At 41.6% G+C, this 20,043-nt stretch overlaps 2 protein-coding genes and 1 non-coding gene across 2 annotated transcripts in view; 1 reads left to right on the top strand and 2 right to left on the bottom strand.

Moving 5' to 3' along the window:
• LOC138242764 (zinc finger protein 271-like) overlaps nt 1-20,043 on the bottom strand; it is a 1,399,044-nt gene that overhangs the window by 409,279 nt on the left and 969,722 nt on the right.
• Nucleotides 1-20,043, bottom strand: part of LOC138243332 (antigen WC1.1-like) — a 157,905-nt gene that overhangs the window by 128,796 nt on the left and 9,066 nt on the right. Inside the window, exons 2-12 of the mRNA XM_069198895.1 lie at nt 18,819-18,962; nt 17,955-17,993; nt 17,202-17,516; nt 15,934-16,236; nt 15,219-15,530; nt 14,372-14,515; nt 12,731-12,829; nt 12,263-12,334; nt 10,361-10,447; nt 9,384-9,470; nt 6,715-6,884 (exon numbers count right to left, since the gene is read on the bottom strand). Coding sequence (XP_069054996.1) covers nt 6,715-6,884; nt 9,384-9,470; nt 10,361-10,447; nt 12,263-12,334; nt 12,731-12,829; nt 14,372-14,515; nt 15,219-15,530; nt 15,934-16,236; nt 17,202-17,516; nt 17,955-17,993; nt 18,819-18,962 — 1,772 coding nt within the window. The remainder of the gene's footprint in view (nt 1-6,714; nt 6,885-9,383; nt 9,471-10,360; nt 10,448-12,262; nt 12,335-12,730; nt 12,830-14,371; nt 14,516-15,218; nt 15,531-15,933; nt 16,237-17,201; nt 17,517-17,954; nt 17,994-18,818; nt 18,963-20,043) is intronic.
• trnaa-cgc (transfer RNA alanine (anticodon CGC)) lies at nt 3,907-3,978 on the top strand. Its single transcript has one exon. It is a non-coding gene; the product is annotated as a tRNA-Ala (tRNA).

Below are 20,043 nucleotides of genomic sequence, written 5' to 3'. Positions count from 1 at the left end.
TCACCAGGATCTGGGAGACGCTGTGGAGTTTGTCTTGAAACGAGACCTGGGAGTCAGACATCGTGTTTCAGAAAACTTCTGAAACTTCATACACAAACGATTTGAGCAAAACCCCCATGAAACAGTGAAGCTCATTTTCCTGCTTCATTTGCGCGATTTCGGCCCCGAAAACATTGTCGACAGACATGATTTTAATCAAAACCCGTCTCGCCAGAACCTGGGAGATCCGGCGGAGTTTTTCTTCAATCGACTTCTCGGAATCATCTGTCCGGTTTCGGAAAACTTCTGAAACTTCGTGCACGATCGAGCTAAGCACAGTCTCCATGAAAGAGTGCACCTCAGTTTCCAGATTAAGCAACAGATTCTCCATGTTTTTCAGAGTCGATCTGAAAAACACAAACAATTCCTGCAGCTGCAGTGGCTGTAAACACGTGGGTTTGAACACAGAAAGCGAAACGTGGTCAAACAGAGGACTTCCGGGTTATCAGATGAACTTCCTTAGTGACCGTTGCTATAAACCACAAAAATATTATTCGAATAATAAAAATCTGAAAAAAAAAAAATAGTCCAGAATAGATGTTTGCGTTATATTATAGTGTAACGTATACGGTCGACATTTTTTTATTTTTATTAAATGTGTAAATAATTTACAAATACAACTAGAGGAGCAGAAACAGATACAAGAGAAAAAAAACACGAACAGAAAAAAAATTAACTGGCAGAGGTAACGAAGTAAATTATATTTTTTTACATGTATCAAATGTTTTCCTTGCTTAAGCATTTTTTTCATTTTTATAGAATTTAAATAATATTTCAACTCCATCTGAAAAGTACTAAAAAGGGGAGTATTATTGGACCATTTTGATTTATGAATGTGAAATTTACTCAGAATGACTAATACATTTGCTATAAATAAATTCTTTTTAAAAAAATCTTACACAGTACAATATCAAAGTCCTTAAACCTAAAAAAAACACCTTTAAATGCCTACAAAAAAACTCTGCAAGTCCGTCCAACTTCACAAACACACACCTTACAAGTAAATGTAAGGTGTTTTTTTTAGGTTTAAGGACTTTGATATTGTACTGTGTAAGAGAACTTTTTTAAAAAAGAATTTATTTATACCAAAGATTCCCTTTCAACCTGACAAAAAACGCACAAATCATCCTGCTCATGCTTAAATTTAGACAGTACTTATTTAACTGGATAAAACCTATGAACAATTTTAAATTATATCTTTTTAGCTTTATTTGTAATACAATATCCATCAGGAGTTATCCAAACTAACTTCCAATTTATATTTTCAAATGGTGCACTCCGAAAAGATCAACTTGACACGCACACCTTTCCTGTATAAAATAAAAATCATCTCTCATTTTTTTTTACAAAACAAATTGGTTTTCTTTTTACAACATTTCGAATACCGTTAATTTAATAGAAACATCTACCTTAATTTCTTATTTATTCCACACGTCTGCAGTCACTGTTTACATGTCTGCATTGTTTACTTGTACGTTGTCTACTGTTTGTACAGTATATTGTCTTGATGTACTGTCTGTACTTTGTGTAAAGTATCTATATCTATGTTCTCGCAGTCTCCTTCCTCACCGCTCCTGCTCGCTCGACACTCAGTCTCTATGCCTGGGCTCGTTGAATCTCTGCCCAAGTCTTTTGGATCTTAATGACTATATGAACAAAAAATAATTTCACCTATAAGGCTCTGCATGGCTTGGCACCTCAGTACCTGTCTGAACTATTATCACCCTACTCCCCACCTTGCAACCTTCTCTCTTCTAATTCTGCTCTCCTAACTGTTCCCCAAGCCCATCTACATTCTGTGGGTGACAGGGCCTTCTCCTGTTATGCCCCCAAACCCTGGAACTCTCTCCCCAAGGATATCACAGAGTCACCTTCTCTAAACTACTTCAAATCCAGACTCAAAACCCTCTTCTTTAGAAAAGCCTTTACTGAACTGGTTCCATTCTTCACCCCTCTGCTTTTCTTAGTACCACCATCCACGGTCTCCTCTATATATTGTAATTGTGTTTTATCTTGTGTATTTTTATTTATTGTTGTTGTCATTCTGTAAAGAGCTTTGAGAAGCCACCTTTTAAGGCGCTATCCCCATGTACCCCATGTATTAAGAAGACCCCCCTATTCCAGTATATTACCTGTAGTGTTATATTCAAAAAATCATAAAAAAATAAAGAACACTTTCACAACCCAAAGCAAGGTTGTATGAGGTGAGGGGGGCTGTCTGCTGTGTAAAACACTTGGTTGTAGCATTGTGAATGTTGTGCTTCAAATGCTATTGAGTCATGAAGAGGACCTCCCTATCCCAGTGTATTGCGTGTCTAATAGGTGCCGTATTGAAAAAATCATAACAAAAACTGAAAGAGGTTTCACAACCCAAAGCAAGGCTGGGAAAGGTCAGAGGACCTGCTTAGTGTGTAAAACACTTGCAGCATTGTGGATGCTGTGGTTTAAATGCTATTGGCTTGTGAACAGCATCCCCCTATCCTAGTGCACAGTGCCACATTCAATAAAACCATAAGAAAAAGAGATTCACAACCCAAAGCTCTGCCAGTCTTCTGTGTAAACAATCATGGACATCATGATTTGAACATCATGGGTGCTGTTTTTAAAAAGCTGTTGAGTAAAGAATAGGAATTTTCCTGCAGAATGAAAAAAGGAAATAAAGAAAGGGTTTCAGAAATAAAACAAAGCTTTATTCCCGTGCTGACAGTCTGGGTAATTGGAAACTGCTGTTCTGCTTCCTATGGTCATATATGGGTTTTTCGCATGAAACTCTATTGAGCAGTATTTCTGCGTTGTGAATGTATGTATACAGCGGTCCCCCAGTGTTCCAGATAGTGCGTAATTGCGCATCAATCAAAACCCCGACTGTCAGAAAAGAATAATTAGCTCACTGATATGTTTATGGAGGGGTTGTGAAAATTTTCAAAGTCGTGGTCTTTAAAATGCATTTGGTTTGAAGGCGTTCTGTGTTATATGATATGTGATATGGACACAAGAATATTCGTGCGTGGAATAAAAAGACAAACTGTAGGCTGTGAGAACATTCACAATGTACTTTATACACAGAGCAATTGTATATACAAAGCAATTGTTTCATAAAAACTCTACAGGCGTGCCAAAATCGTTTTTGAACTTCAAGCTTACTTTACCCAAAAGTGATGAAGACACAGACATTCAATGAAAACGAATTTAATTCACTCAAGGCTTCGCTCTTTTGTTGTGATGTCATTTTAATTAATGTTAGCTATGACTAGGTGTCGTTTTTGTCTCTTTTAACTTAAGAGTTAAAGAGTTTAAGAGTCTGCTCCTTTCTTCCTGGTATAGAAATAACATGTTCCATGTTTACAACCACCACTATAAATTATTTGTTCAGCTCTAACGCCTGTCTGCGTTGACAAGGCATCTCAAAATGACATATTAAATAAGAACACGATCCTTCCAGTTACCATTCCTGTGGTTGGAGCGTTGTTTCGCCCTTTTTCGTTCTTCTACAATATTTACAGACAGGGCTTTATCACAGGAGTTGTACAGAAGAAGTGTGCATCGGTCCATGAAAATCATCAGTACTGCTGTTGTTCTATGCGTAGTTTAACCGAGAGCACTTAAAATATGCAAAAAGCTTTCAAAGAAAACAGAATTAAAAGACAGTAGAGTAAGGAGGTAAAAAAGCACTCCCCCTTCGAGGAATTAAGCACCGTCGCCCGTGTGACTGGATATAAAAATAACTGATTCGTTTTTGCCCAGTCTCTGGAAGCTTCAATGCGATTATTTTTCCTTCCTTATTTCTTCATTCCCATGAATTTACTCTGTAGTAGAGGAAACACGAAAGTGGGAAATTGCAGGCATTCTCCATGAGCACCCACCACTGGGGATGTAGCTCAGTGGTAGAGCGCATGCTTCGCATGTATGAGGTCCCGGGTTCAATCCCTGGCATCTCCACGTGCTTTATATTATTGTGCTCACATCGCAATCTTCTGTTGAGTGAGAACTCTTTGTCGGTGTTCATAGAGAGCCAGGTTTACACAATTAAGTTCAGTCACACGCGAAGTGCTACAGTGTTGCTCTGCTGTTTTAGATGTACCTCCAAAGCATTTAGTTCTGTTAACTACAACAAATGATTTGAACTAATTTAACGTCATATTCAGGAAATCCAGAGAACGTCTCCACACTTGTCGTGGCTGTTGAAGAAATCACCTGTTAAATCTCACCCGGGATTTCTTGAGAGATCATTCAGCGAGCGAGTCCTCCCTCTGGACTCCGCACTAAACTGAAAGCTGCGCGAACTCCTCACTGCGTGTCCTGTACTGTTACAGGTGCTCTCGTGTAGACGTAGAGCACAGCCATAAGGAGACTTTGAACTTTTACCATATGTGAAGGAAAAGTCAAAAGAGCATGAATAGTATTAATCGTATAAAATATCCATGGTACAACTCGAGAAAGTACTGAAGGACTAAACAACGACTTTTGATGATTACAAGAGATTCAAGAAACACAACCATCCGCACACGGGCTTGGATCCTGAACGCTTAAGTTAAAAGACAAAGCGAAGGATATGACCTGTAAACTCTCTTCATGTTTTATAGTTTATGAAATAAAATAATGTTCTACTTTCTTAATAATTTCTTATTGTTGATAGGTGATTTATTGCATTTCAACAAAATCACAATTACAAACATTTTGGGTTAAACTGTTATTCACACACTCTAACGAAGATAAACGTTAGTGTCTTCTGGTGTGTGAGCCCATTTCTAATAAGAATAAAAAATAAGTTATATAAATTGAATTGTTCTACTTTTTATACTTACATAGTCTTATTGATATTTCAGTTAAATATTTTCTTCTGTAGTAATACTAGTCTCGATTTACAATTTTTGGACATGGTGCATCTTAAATAACTTTGTTATTAGTTTCTGTTTTGGAAAATCGCGCCCAGAAGCTACCAAAACTGATAATGTTCACAAGATGTGTAATGCAATAGCAGCCTTCTGGGTGGAAAACAAAAAGTATTTCTTGGTATGAATCCTAGCTCATTTATAGGCGGTGTTCTAGGACTTCTCGCTTCAGAAATCCTGTCAACGCATCGTACGTTTCTACTCCATCAATATCAGCAGTGTTATCACTACCAAACGCTAAGAATAGATCCTGGCAATACTTCATGAGATCTTCTTTGGAAAATTGTTTGTTTTATTTTTAAAAAATATTTTCAATACCATCCAAAAAGTCGAAAGTTTCAATTGCATGCAACTGATGAGATCTCTCTTTGATGGAAGTTATAACATCCAAAACATGTTTCTTGTGGATCCAGAAGAGGATCATTATGAGGCTCAAAACATGCCTGTCTCTTCTTTTTTTGAGGACGAATTGATTATTGAGGTGTAATCATTGGTTCAAAACCCAAATCATCTGCTATTGCTGCTGTTTCTTTGATAGTTTCTTCAAATCCTTCAATTGATCTTCGATATCGAGGGATAATATCATACAAGTTGTGGTTTTCTTTTAATCACCAATTTTATTAAAATTTCACCTTCTTTTACTGATGTCTTGCATGTATCACAAGATATAACAGTCCCCTTGCGTCCTCAGGTAAAATGTTTTAAAAAGTACAACAAAAGTACAATATACTGAACAGTATTTATGCTTACATGTATATTAAAATGAAGGTACATATACCAAGATATTAAAATACAATTGTACAGATTTGTGAAGTTTTCCACCAAATCTGCAATGTAATTTTGAAGTATTATAGCTAAGAATGCAAGGTGAGTATGAAGATCAAATTCAATGAGTGAAAATGATTTTCTTGGAAGTTGCCGATGTTGGTCATTATTGATCATTCCAGGTATATTGACTTAGGTACTCAAATGTTTACTTGTTGTAGCTTGAAATGTGCAAAACACTCACATTTCTTTCAAATATGAAGATGTTTTACTGTATCTAGTGCTCTGTACTGGTCAATCTGGGTGCTATAAAATACCTATGGTTTGAGGTGCAGTATAAAGTGAAGGAGTCTTAGATAGATAGATGCAATTTCTTCTCATGGGATCAATAAAGTATCTATCTATCTTAACCTTTTGATTTGAAGGGAATGTAAATAACAGCCAGGTTGTCTCTTTGGTTGTGTTGTATCTGGCTCTGTCGACAGTGCCTTTTGTTCCTTGTGTGGATTAAATCATACTTATGAATTGATCACAAACATTTAGACATTCTCTCCTTCTGGGGTTGATTTTATCATTGTGAATGGCCAAAGGTTCCTTATTTATTTAATTAAAAGTCTTTAATTGTACAAAATTAAGAAATTACAAATGAATGACAAAATGGTTTTAAAAGGTTTATTTTTAAAAAGGAAACGTTAAGAAAATGTATATACATCAGAAATGTTACATTCAGAATTCTATATCAATTAATAGTTTTATTTCAGAAACATATCATATTGTACAAGAAAAAAGACTGAATGGAATAGGGAACTTTAAGGTCTCCCTGTTTTAAAACACAAACTGCAGGTCCTGTAGACAAAGTCAATGAGGACAGTGACTCACTGGTCAGAGCTCTCAGGTGACAGACAGTGTCAGTGTGGAAGCAGTGGAGTGAAGTGGACTCAGGTCACAGACAGTCTCAGTTCTCAGAACTGTTGTAAGACTGTGTGACTCTGTTGGTGAAGCTCTTCTGTGTCTAGACCTGCTGGAGGAGGTTCTCCCAGACAGCTCTGTCAGTCTCACAGCGCCCATCCTCTCCCTGAGAGTCATCCCCAACATCATCGTAGTCAGTCCTGTCAGGGGCAGGGGCTCCTTCTTCAGAGGGCAGTGTGGGCAGGACCCTGTCCACTCCAGGGCCAGGCTGGAGGACACCTGACAGAGAGACAGACTCATGATTTGTCAAATGAGCCAGTTATTGAAATAATATTGTTACTTATTAGGATTATGAAAATTGTGAATATCAAAAATGACTGAGTAGATAAATTAAAAAATAAATTAATCATAACCCCCAACTTTTAAAGATTTTGCCAAGAATATACCCAAGCATTTGGTATAGTTAAAGGCACATAAGAGATTTGTTCTTTGGAACAGCTTTATTGAAAAAAAGTAATAGTTGAGACAATTAGTTAAATATTTGTTAACAACACTACACACAACATAAACATACAACACGCAATTACAAATTTGCTAACAAGGTGTTTTAGACACCTACATCCTAAACACCCAGAAAATCCTCAAACTGCTACTAAGTATTCAGCTTTTACAGAACACCTACATAAAAGAAAGAGATAAACCAAACCTTCTAAACCAAAGACATTACAACCTACAGTTAAATCTCTTTCTTTGTGAACCCAATTGCTACAAAATGAATGGGAACCTATCTCCCTGTTCTAAAGATGCTCCCACTAGCCAGGATAGGCACTTTTTAACTAAGGGATTCTCTAAAAAAGAAATAAAAGTTTCTAAAAACAACAGAAAGGCAAGCTCTCTTTATGAGGTTCAAAGACTAAACTCCAGTCTGGTCTTTCCAGTTGATCTGGACAAGTAGTAGAAGCAAGAAGTAGCTCTTGCCTTCTATCATTCCTGGACAGTTGATTGACAATCATTTACCCAGAACTTTATGGTTGCTTTGATCTCTGAATCTCACACCTCAGCATCTCAGCAAACATCTCCTTGCTTTGCAGCCCCTAGCCATGTACTGTAATTGGAATTGGAATTGATGACATCACCCAGGTGTACCTAGATTTTTTAAAACACTTACATAGTCACAATAGTGTAGTGAATGGGGATTTTAATTTTCTGTAACAATAAGAAATTATAGCAGTATATTTTGAGAGTACTTGTAGACTTTTAGGAACTAATCAAACATAATAATCTATAGTCTCACACATGTATTCTAACCAGACAATATACAATTTATTGATATAATCATAATTTGCATAACAAACAATAAGCATAATAAACATACTGTATCTGAGAAGTACTCTGCTTTGATATCAATGGCTATTAGTGGGCTAACAGTTATAGTATACAGAATAGATGTTACAATATTGTACTCAAAAGCGTTTAATAGGTTTTTTTAATTAAATTGTATCTTTTTGGAAGAATTGATGATTCAGTGTAGAATTAACTTATACTTATGAAGTATCAATGCTCTAAAACCACAGTGAGGAAGACTGTGCCTATTTCTGAGCCTAGTAATTCTCTCTGCAGTCAGAGAACAGAATTCCTGGTCTTGGGGAATCTAAAGCTGCTGATCAATTTAAATTAATTTAAATCTGATTGGCTAGGTGTGTCAGTAGGTGGGTTTCAGTGACACTGTGATCTTTGTGATCTAACTTTGTACAATTCAGGTCACTCAGTCTTTATTGGCTGTTATTGATCCTTGTAGGACATGATAGAGTGAAGCTACCGCTACTGCAAAATGCCTGATTCCCCCCTGTCTTGGATGACAGTGCAACAGAGATGGATTATCTTTCCCATCCCTGAAATACCTAACCCACACTGAGCCCCCTGGCTGTACTTTTACCTGAAGTGGGGTCTTCCTCACTGCTGAACACATCACTGTACCCAGAGGGTGTCTCATCAGAGAGGAGTCTCCCTGTGAACAGAAGAGCAGGTCAGTAATGGCTCTGTCATTCTGACACAGACTGGCCTGTCAGAGACCTCTTCTCTTCTAGGTAGTGTTTATTTGAAGATATGAAATTAGGTTGAGACTAATTTCTAATGACAAAGGCTACTGTGGGCTGGTACAGGGGGTACTCTGTACCAGCCATATCACCCTGCAACTCACAACTGGCAACCCACTGAAGCTAAGCAGGTGTGAGCCTGGTCAGTACCTGGATGGGAGACCTCCTGGGAAAAACTAAGGTTGCTGCTGGAAGAGGTGTTAGTGGGGCCAGCAGGGGGCGCTCACCCTGCGGTCTGTGTGGGTCCTAATGCCCCAGTATAGTGATGGGGACACTATACAGGCGCCGTCCTTCGGATGAGACGTAAAACCGAGGTCCTGACTCTCTGTGGTCATTAAAAATCCCAGGGTGCTTCTCGAAAAGAGTAGGGGTGTAACCCCGGTGTCCTGGCCAAATTTCCAATTGGCCCTTACCAATCATGGCCTCCTAATAATCCCCCTCTATGAATTGGCTACATCACTCTGCTCTCCTCCCCACTGATAGCTGATGTGTGGTGAGCGTTCTGGCGCACTATGGCTGCCGTCGCATCATCCAGGTGGATGCTACACACTGGTGGTGGTGGAGGGGAGTCCCCATTACCTGTAAAGCGCTTTGAGTGGAGTGTCCAGAAAAGCGCTATATAAGTGTAAGCAATTATTATTATTATTATTATTACTCCTTAGTCTTATTTATAATAACTCACCTGACACAGTGTCTGGATTCTGGGGCACAGTGATGGCATCATCATAGTACTCAGGGGCCTCTTCTTTCACAGAGGACATCAGCTTTCCTAAAGCACACAGAGCACAGCTTCACTGTCACACATCAGCACACTGAGTTATCTAGAGCACAGGACTGCTGGAGCTCATCAGAACACACTGATTAACTGAACATCACACAGGATCTAAAACTCCAGGCTCTAAGTACAGGAGATCAGGGGGAACCTGATTTCCAGTCCTATTCACAACTGTAATAAATGTAAAACAATTCCTAGATTTTCAAATAAGATGTTGAAGGAAAACAGGGCAGAGAAAGTTTGGCTGTATTTGGACAGAGAGGGTGGTGATGTGAACCCTATGAGATACTGAAGAGGAGCCGGACACTGTCAGCAGTGACCCAGATTGAGTGTGCAGGGCTGAGATCACAGAGAGAGACTCAGACTCAGAGACTTCATGTAACTGGTACAGAATAGTACAGACTCCGTATTCAGAGGCTGAGATCCAAGAAAGAGTAGAGAGATTCAGACTCTGTGGGAGTCCAGACTGGAGTTTAGTCTTTGAACCTCATAAAGAGAGCTTGCCTTTCTGTTGTTTTTAGAAACTTTTATTTCTTTTTTAGAGAATCCCTTAGTTAAAAAGTGCCTCTCCTGGCTAGTGGGAGCATCTTTAGAACAGGGAGATAGGTTCCCATTTATTTTGTAGCAATTGGGTTCACAAAGAGAGAGATTTAACTGTAGGTTGTAATGTCTTTGGTTTAGAAGGTTTGGTTTATCTCTTTCTTTTATGTAGGTGTTCTGTAAAAGCTGAATACTTGGTAGCAGTTTGAGGATTTTCTGGGATGTAGGTTTAGGATGTAGGTGTCTAAAACACCTTGTTAGCAAATTTGTAATTGCGTGCTGTATGTTTATGTTGTGTGTATTGGTGCAGAGTTTCCCCATGTGATTGGACTGAAATAACCCACCTGACAAGGCATCTGGACTCTGAGGTACAGTTACAGCATCATCATAGTACTCTGGGATCTCTTCTTTCAGAGAGGTTATCGAGTCTCCTGAACCACACAGAGAGACAGAGAATTTACACTTCAGGACTCAGACTTACTTTGACCATAGAGCTGCAAAGTAATTGGAAAGTGTGATTTTAAATGTTTTGTGGTGTATAGTTAAGCCAAAACTCTAGGGTCGCTGATTAATCTGATCTGAAAGGCCGTTTTTACAGCATGCTGTTCCGCAGTCTCCTTTTCTATCAAAACCAATGAGAGCACCCCAGTATTGACCAGGTCTAGTTTTGCTCGGCATCTATGATTTGCTGATGTAGCGGCAATGCTTGTTAATAAGACAGAATTAAGCGTTGGTATGCTCCTAAAGTAGGCTCCATCTCACCCTCCATCTCTGTGGTGCAGCCACAGAGAAAGAATTCATGCAGGCTGATTTAGGATGTTTTCTTTTGATAAGAAACAAGCTCCCAGACGGGGATGCAATTAGCTAAGCCTGGCTATCATGATCAATGGTCAACCATTGGCGCCTATCAGTCTAGGGAGTGCCGAATGGACATCTGGACTGCATTCCTAAGTGTCAAGAGTAAGTGACTTATATCTCACCTTGACCAACCAATCAGGGACTGGCAGGGCGTGGTAAAACCACGTGGGTCTCCAATGCCCGCCAAACTCTCAACCAATCAGCACACATCTGGGTCTTGATCAAAAAGGGAGCGCAAGCTCAGATCGGAGCTCTCCTTGGCCATTTTCGCGCATCCTCAGAGACAATCACGTGACAACTGCTGTTGTCTGCAAAAGGACTTGGACTTTGTTCTAAGCGCGAGGCCAAGGATCCCGTACGTACTCAGAATTCTACCAACGTGAATGCTGCGCTTGGTCAACGGCAGCCTACAGTTGGACCCTCGTCGACAACCTGAATAGCTTATTCAGAAGCAGCGCTGGACCGGGAACGAACCAGCTTCTTCCCAGGCAAAAGAGTGACTTGTGAGGACTCGCAGTCACACTCTGTGCATAGAGACTTTCTACTAGCCAGCCGGACTGCTGGTAGATCCCCTCGGAGCAACGACTGCCCTGCGCACCGCAGTCAGATTCCTCCACCCGTCCTACTCCGAGCTGCACCTTGACTGGTTGGCCGGTAGCCAGAGGACGCCGACACAAAGCCCATTGGACAACCGCTGGAACCGAGGCTGCAACAGAGCCTGTCAGCTGGTTTGGTGCTCGTGCCGGGAAATTCCAAATCCATACACAGTGGATAAGTAAACCCCATGTTCTACATTGCATCTCGAGAATTCAATTGTACCTCAACACAAGTTGTTATCAATTTAATTCATGAGTAATGTATTTACTTCCGAGTTTAGAGTAACAGTGGGTAATAACACTGATTAGCGATTTGGTAACCGAACAATATATATTGACATATATTCTCTGTTGTGTATCTCTTTGTGTTTGCATCTCTTCGAGATTATATACCTTGTATATTGATAACCCTCACAGTAAGGTCTGCCGTTCGTATCCAGGCAGACTAGTATATGTTTGGTGCACAGTTTATATTAAGAAATGTATCCCGTGTATTGAACCCGTGTGTGTGCGTTGTTAGTTGTTCTGACGATTGATTTTCTAAAAGCCCCAACGAACAACCTCGTGATTACTGCTACAATTAATAATTGTCTCAGTAAACCCATCAAACCACTACACTGAGATAAGGCTAGTGTGAGGCAACACTGAAGAAACACGTGTGGTTATATTTATATAATTCAGGATTTTCTACATAAGTTCTCTAAACGTCAGCCTGGTTTGAGGTGAGAGTGAGTACTGGACTGAAGACCTCCTCACTCCCACACTGAGCCCCTTGACTCCATCTCCCCTCACCTGGTACTGGGTCTCCCTCACTGTCCTCCACATCATCGTATCCAGAGGGCAGCTCGTCAGAGAGGAATCTCCCTGTGAACAGGAGGACAGATCAATATTACCTGCAGTCAGACAGCAGACTCATTGTCTTCCACTGGCTGTGGAAGAAGGCAGGGTGTGAACAGTATCTCAGAGTTTGTGTGTATAAGGCAGATCAGGAACTGTGAACTGTGGTGTCAGTTACTTTGACACCAGTTGAGAAAAAACAATCCTACAGTCAGTCAGCACTGTCTCTTACTGGGAGAGAAGCCAGGTTGTCAACAGAAACACAGAGTTTATGATGCTTTTCTTCACTTACTTTGACAGCAGTTGAGAAAGAAAACTCTACAGATTTAAAACCAGTATGGTGAGATTTTCTACAAGTGTTAAGTCCTCAGATCTTCCTCAGAAGATGGAGACTAATCACTCCTGAAGACTCTCTTCACTCACCTCTCCTGGGGGCGCTGTAGGTTCCCTCCCTGGCCAGTTTGTACTCTATTTCCTCGTAAACGGCATCATGATAGGGGGCGAGTGCTCCCTTAGATAGGGCTGTGTGAGAAAACAGACACTCAGGGTTAACATGCAGGGAGAGGAGTACAAGATCAAACATTGACTACTAAACCTTCTTTGGACATTACAGCACATAAATGTTATGCTTCTTGATTTGCAAATTTCCTGATATCTCCATCTGTAATTGTTGATAATCTTTTTTTAACTTTAAATGGTTTCCTCTACCAGGTCTCTACCAGGGCACAGCCGGTGCCCCTCAAGGCTGTGTGCTCAGCCCACTGCTTTACTCCCTGTTCATCCACGACTGTACTGCTAAGTTCAGCACAAACACCATCATCAAGTGTGCCGACGATACCATAGTCGTGGGCCTGATCACTGACAATGATGAGACTGCCTACAGGGAGGAGATAAAACAACTTGCAGACTGGTGCCGAACCAACAACCTATGTCTCAACATCAGCAAAACCAAAGAGCTGATTGTTGACTTCAGAAGACAAGGAAAAGTTCACTCCCCCATCTACATAGAAGGGTCTGCGGTGGAGATGGTGAATAACTTCAAATTCCTAGGCGTTCACATCTCTAAGGACCTTACATGGACACTGAACACCTCCAGTCTCATCAAGAAGGCACAACAGCGGCTGTACTTCCTGAGAAGGCTGAAGAAAATACACCTACACCCACTGATCCTCACCAACTTCTACAGATGTATGGTGGAGAGCATACTGACCACCTGCATCACAGTCTGGTACGGCAACTGCACCGCATCCGACCGTAAGGCACTACAGCGGGTGGTCAAAACTGCCCAACACATCATCGGCAGTGCCTTACCATCCATCCAGGAAATATACAACACCAGGAGTCTGAAAAAAGCCACCAAAATTATGTCTGACCCCACTCACCCCAGTCATAACTTGTTTGTTCCCCTACCATCTGGCAGAAGGTTCCGGTCACTCCAGTCGCACACAACTAGACTCCAAAATAGCTTCTTCCCCAGAGCTGTCAAGTTGGTGACGCCCCCTCTCCCTCCCACCATATTATGATCTCTCCTAACATCCTCCTGTACCCACAACCACTCTACTCCTACACCACCACACACACATGTAAGCCAAAATTGTACTGTCCCCTCGATAGCCCAGTAAAATTGTAACAGGCATAATAATATTCAATATTAATTAACCACACTACTTTTAACCACACTATTTTTTTGCACTGTTCCAAGAATTACCTTGCACTGTTTTTGTCCTGTTAAATTTTCTCTGCGGAATTTGGCACAGTTTTCGATTACTTGATTACATGTTATTTATGTTATGTTATTACATGTTACTATTATTGCTATTGTGTAACTGTCTTATTGTGTAACTGTCTATTGTCTCATCTTCTGTCCTATTTATATACTGCACCTGAGTGACTAATGAGAAACACTTTTCATTATACTATGCACCTGTGTAAGTTTAATGACAATAAAGTTGAATTGAATTGAATTGAATTCTTCCTCAAGGTAATTATGTAAATATAAGTTCCATGTGAGTGACAGAACTGACCACTAGAGGTCACTATGTGGATGGAGAGTTCCCTCCCTACCTTTCCTCAGATTCCTGTTCTGGATCAGCTGCCCCACTAACAGGGCCAGCACCACGAAGAGCAGAGCCCCCAGCAGCAGGAGGACCAGGGGCGAGGCAGACAGGCCTCCCAGTGGCTGTGTCTGGGTTGTTGTCCTGGTTCTGCCTGAGAGAGGGGGAGACAATGGATGAACAGGGATCAGGAGAGGTGCTCTTGGGCTCATATACACTTCGACACATGTCCTGTTCTCCTCCTGTTCCGATATGTGGCTCTCATGGCTTCAGGGTGAACCCAAGATCAATGAAGAATAGCTAAGGATTCCCAATCTAACCCATCAGGACTGTCACTAAATCAGTGAGGAAAGAGGACACTAGCACAAGATCTACACTGGAAATCTGAAAACACTGATCTTCACTCTGAGAGAGGAGAGGAGACACTACAACAACACTGGGAATCTGAAGAGACAGAAAGACAGGAGTTATCAATGACAAGGAAGATTTCTGTTCACCTGTAGCTGTTGCTGGACTGGCTGTTGTCTCTGACAAACCTGTAAAAGAGATAGGAGAACTGTCATTATTTTGTCTTTGGTTTTAAAGCAAGTTGAATCCAGAGTGGTCTTAATAAAAAGAAAATCTTTACATTTGTTCCTTGAGGTCAAATCTAGGATTGCTGGATGAATGGTGTCTTGTTCGGAATTAAAGCCTAGTGTTGTTCACATACACAGGGCTACAAAACATCCCAATCTTGTGACTGATGATCTTAGTTGGTTCAGTTAGTTATTAAGCAGTGATAGAGTATGGGTGACATCAGTCTAACTTCTCCATTGATCTGCTACCTTGTTTATCTACAGTTCTACGACTATCCTCACCTGTACAGGTAACCCCTGCATCCTCCTTGTGTCGACAGTCACTCTGATTTAGTCCAGAGTGACAGCAGTCCCACAGGTGAAGTTCACTGCCTGTGCAGTTCACCTCGTCCAGCCAGATGGCGCCATTTCCTGGTCCGAATGAGGCCTCTATTGCTGCGCTCACTGCGTCCCCACAGCCCAGCTGTCTGCAGACCACCTGGGCATCCTGCAGGTCCCAGGAGTCGTCACAGACTGTCCCCCAGGAGCCCTCATACCGCAGCTCCACCCGGCCAGAGCAGTTAGTGCCTCCAACCAGGCGCAGAGCCAGTGGGACTGAAAGTCAACAGAAAGGTTAACGAGTGTCATTAGATCTGTGACTGTAGACAAGAGCAGAGAGATAACTGAGTGTCTTCAGCTCAGTGACTGTAGTAGAGGTTAGTGAGGTATTGAGTGGCTCTAGAAGAGAGCTGTATGGTTACTGTTCCTCAGCTCAGGGCTGCGGTGTCCCTGTCTGTTTTCCACACTGAACTCACCTGGGCAGTGCTGCTGTGGCTGCTCTTCCTGAGGGGCTGGAGTGCTTCTGTCAGCTTCTTTTCTAGGACCTTCAAAGATTAATAATAATTATTTCATTTTATACATGTTTGGAGATAAATTAATAAGAATTCAGTTTAAAGCTTTTGTCTGTTCTAAATATGGCAAAACACTAATTTACAGAGCATTACTCTTCCCTCTGTACCTGAGCAGGTGATGTTAGCCACTTCTCGGTCTGTGCAGTCATTCTGACCCCAGGGGGAGGAGGGACACTGCCACAGGGTGGAGTCGTGTTTGCGACAGGAGACAAAGTCCAGCCATTTGGGATCAGGGCTCAGCCTGGAGTTTGTCTCTCTGACGGTGCCCTTGTCTCCACAGCCCAGCTGTTTACAGATCACTGCAACTGTGGAGTCTGTCATGCTGTTGGCACAGATGCTGCCCCAGGTGCCATTGTAGTAAACCTCTGCCTGTCCTGAACAGCCTGCAGACATTCTCAGGAGAGTGTGATCTGTCAAGACAGCAGGGAAAGTCAAAGGAAACAAACCCTGACAAGACAGCCCAACGTTTCAATCTGAACTGGTACAAAACAACCAGCAAACAATGTGAACAGCAACCAGTCTCATTTCCTGTACTAATCCAGTTATAACTGATTCACGTAATGAAACAAGGACAGCTGTATAATAACACAGCTGACATGAAGGTGACAGGAGTGTGTGGTTCTGTTCATTCAGAACCTGGACAGTGCATCACACAGAGCTTTAAAATCCCATTACATGATCAGGTTCTGACCCAAAATGTAATTCTGATCAGCTTGGCTATTCAGCAGCAGCACAACTAAGAGACTGAGGCATGAAAGTAGAATGCGTGGCTCAAGGTGAGCAGTGCAGCGCTGTGAGTGGAGAAAACGAGAATCAGGGGTAACATTTAACACCAAGTGGTTCATCAGGATCCGACCAGAAGCCATTCTTGGAACAAATCAAAATGAAACATTTGAGGCAGAAAATCATGAAAGATAATGGCCAAGACAAATACACCCAAACAGACAACAGGTCTTATTGATGTGAGAAGTTTAAAGTTTGGACCCTAGATTTTACTGGAGGACTGAGATGAATATATCCCCATTCACTAGTGGAGGGGAATTTCTCCTGAGTTTCTTTCTCTCTTTATTTATTTTTGCTGGGATGTGAATATGTGCATTCACAACTGTATCATAAATATAAATATTTATTTTAAAATTAATTCTGCATCCAGCTCAGTCTTTTCCTCAACAAGATGCATTTAAGCACTCCAGATGCAAACCATATCCACAATGTGGAATTCCAGTATGTGGATTATTTTATTTAGTTAACTTACTGAACACAAGATTCTCACATTCTCACAAGTCAAACATATTTAGGCACTCTAGATGCAAGCCATATCCACAATGTGGGATTAAAGAATCTGAATCATTGTAATTTTAATTATCTCCCCCACCTGAACACAGGATTCTCACATCCTCCTTGTGTCCACAGTCATGCCGTCCCCACCCTGCTGAGGGACACTCCCACAGAGACGACTCGTTCCCCAGACAGCCCACCTCGTCCAGCCAGATGGGTCCAGTTCCCTGGCTGAAGGAGGCCGGCACTGGGGCACTGAGGGCCATCCCACACTGGAGCTGTCTGCATACCACCTGAGAGTCTGCCAGGTCCCAGGAGTCATCGCAGACTGTCCCCCAGGAACCATTGTGATATACCTCCAGCCTCCCAGCACAGTCACCTCCTGCACCAACCAGCCTGAGGGACAGCTGATCTAGGAGCAGAGAATTAGAGGTTAGGGGTCCAGAGGTCAGTGCAGTACTAAGAGATCACCATGACCTGCTGTTACAAGTTGAAGATTATCTCGGCCCACTAGGCACAGCAGATACAGTTCAAGTACAATGTTTCTTGACTTTTGATTAATTTAATATATACTTATTGTAACAGATTGTTCATAAGCAGTATACCAGATAAGTTACTTTTCTGACCCACTGCTGGGCACAGAGACAATAGCTCCACCGGTGACAAATTGCAGTATTCAGATAGATGCGTTTGCTGTAGATCCCAAAGACCCGAGTGTGTTTGTGACACACAGAAAAAACTGCACACACACAGCTGTTGCCTCACTGACTGATCTGGGATTCCACTGAGCAACAGAGACATCAACACACACTGAGAGCCCTGGAGATACAGAACAGGGGCTAATTCATACCTGGTGTTTTGGAAAAGGGAACAGCTGAAGAAGGGAAACCTGTGAAACAAACAGAGAGAGAGAAAACAGACTGTGAACCATGTGTGAGAGGTGCAGTTTAGCACCAGAAATGAAACTAGAATTAAAACAGCACTGATGTGATTAAGACAGTCTTCAATCTCTCTTTACCTGCTCCAGGTGAATCTCTGGTCATATTTGAGTCTGTAAAACAGAAGAAAGGAGCTCATTTCTGTCCACAGGAGTGATGTTTCACCAGTGCAGGGTCAGCTGTGTGTGGGGCTCAACTGTACATAACATCTGTAATTATTGACTTTCTGAGACTCACTTTTTTTTCAGCCTCCTGTTAAATAGGGCTCCATTAATTAAACTAATTAAACAGTTCAGGTGTTAATTACGGGATACTGAGATCCAATACTTTCTTTCATTTTTAGGACAGTGATCTCAATATAAATGTAAAACAGATTTATGTCCACAGTGAATTGTTGTACCTAATCATCTGAAAAAAAATGACAATGAAAATGATTACCCCTTTAGTTAATATTTGAGTTATATATGATATGATTCAAATATGCTCACATGCTTTAAGGAATATATTTTTACTGGCAGCGTGTAACAGAGCAGGTATTCAGTAAATCATGAAGACAGTGTGCTGCTGTGTGTAAGCACATGATTTTTAAACATAATTCTCACCAGAGCAGATGACTCCTGCGTCCTGTCCATGAGAGCACCCTGCTCTCCCCCATGTAGAGACAGCGCAGTGTGAGAGACGGCTCTCATTGCCCCGGCACTCAAACACATCAGCCCTTACTGGTCCACTGCCCTGTCCAAACCAGGCCTGTCCTGGTGCTGCTACAGCCTCCCCACAGTCCAGCTGCTGACAGAGAACACTGGCATCTCTCAGGTCCCAGTACAGGTCACACACTGTCCCCCAGTCCTTGAAGAGCCACTGTAACTCCACTCGGCCAGAGCAGGAGTCAGAGCCGTTCGCCAGCCTGAACCCTGTGTATCCTGCAGATAGGAGAGAACTTCACCAGCATGACACCACAGCAGGCTACAAGAAATACAACAAATTAAAGTACCAATACAGTGAAAAAAACTATAAGATTCAGCACATAGTGAGTGAGAAACCAATAGCAGGCATATAATAAGAACAGATATTGTGATGCCATAAGTGATTGTTTCCTCAAAGGGTGCTACTTTCCCTGGGGACTCATTTTTCCAAGTTTTCCCCATACGTAAGATAACGATGTGCAGCTCATAGGAGACAATTAGCACCCTGCTCTAGGCCACATGAAACCAGGAAAGATTTGGAGAAGACAGAAAAATTCCCCGATAATTGCCTCAGCCTGGCACATATTGAAATAAAGTATTAATAAATCATCCCCAAGATGAAAGTTTTCACTTACATTTTTCATCTCTACAATTCCAGTCTTAGGCCTGAAGAATAGCGTTGATATTTCTGTAACAGTCCTTGCCATCACACTGGCTGTTTACCTTACTTTTCCTAGCTTCATCAGTGAGCAGCTTTGTTACAATTGAAAAATCTACCTACTACCTGCTAACTGTACTTTTTTCCCCACACAGTCTGAGAGCTGAAGGATAGGTTTCTGATATTAAAACAGGCTTTGACACAGCATAGGCTGATAAGTTTTCCCAGCCTTTAGGCTGAAGGATAGTTTTGGCAATTGGACAGGCTGTAGATATACGTTTCACAAAACAGCCCAGGCAGCTATGTCTAGTGTGCCCGGTCCAGGTCATATACTGTAAGTTCCAGCTAATAAATCATGTTTTAAATTAAGTCTGGTGTGTGGGGTGTGTGCTTGGGACCCTGCCTAGAACATGCCGATTGCGTGCTGCCCCACTCGACACTCCTCAGGAGATCACCCACTCTCCCCTGGAGATCACTCAGTCTACATCAGAGATCACCCAATCAAAATATGTATAATTTATGACTCTATAACGATTGTTTCCATGAGTGAAAACGTTGTGACAATCTTACCTGTACAAGTCAGACTTACAGCTCTACTCTGGGAGCAGCTGTGCTCTGGCCTGGCTGCAGTGGGGCAGTGCAGTAGTTTGGACTCTTGTC

Source organism: Lepisosteus oculatus, chromosome 14 (assembly GCF_040954835.1).
Source record: "Lepisosteus oculatus isolate fLepOcu1 chromosome 14, fLepOcu1.hap2, whole genome shotgun sequence".
NCBI lineage: Eukaryota > Metazoa > Chordata > Actinopteri > Semionotiformes > Lepisosteidae > Lepisosteus > Lepisosteus oculatus.
The sequence above is the reverse complement of the archived record's forward strand: the minus strand, read 5'-3'. Positions and strand labels throughout refer to the sequence as shown.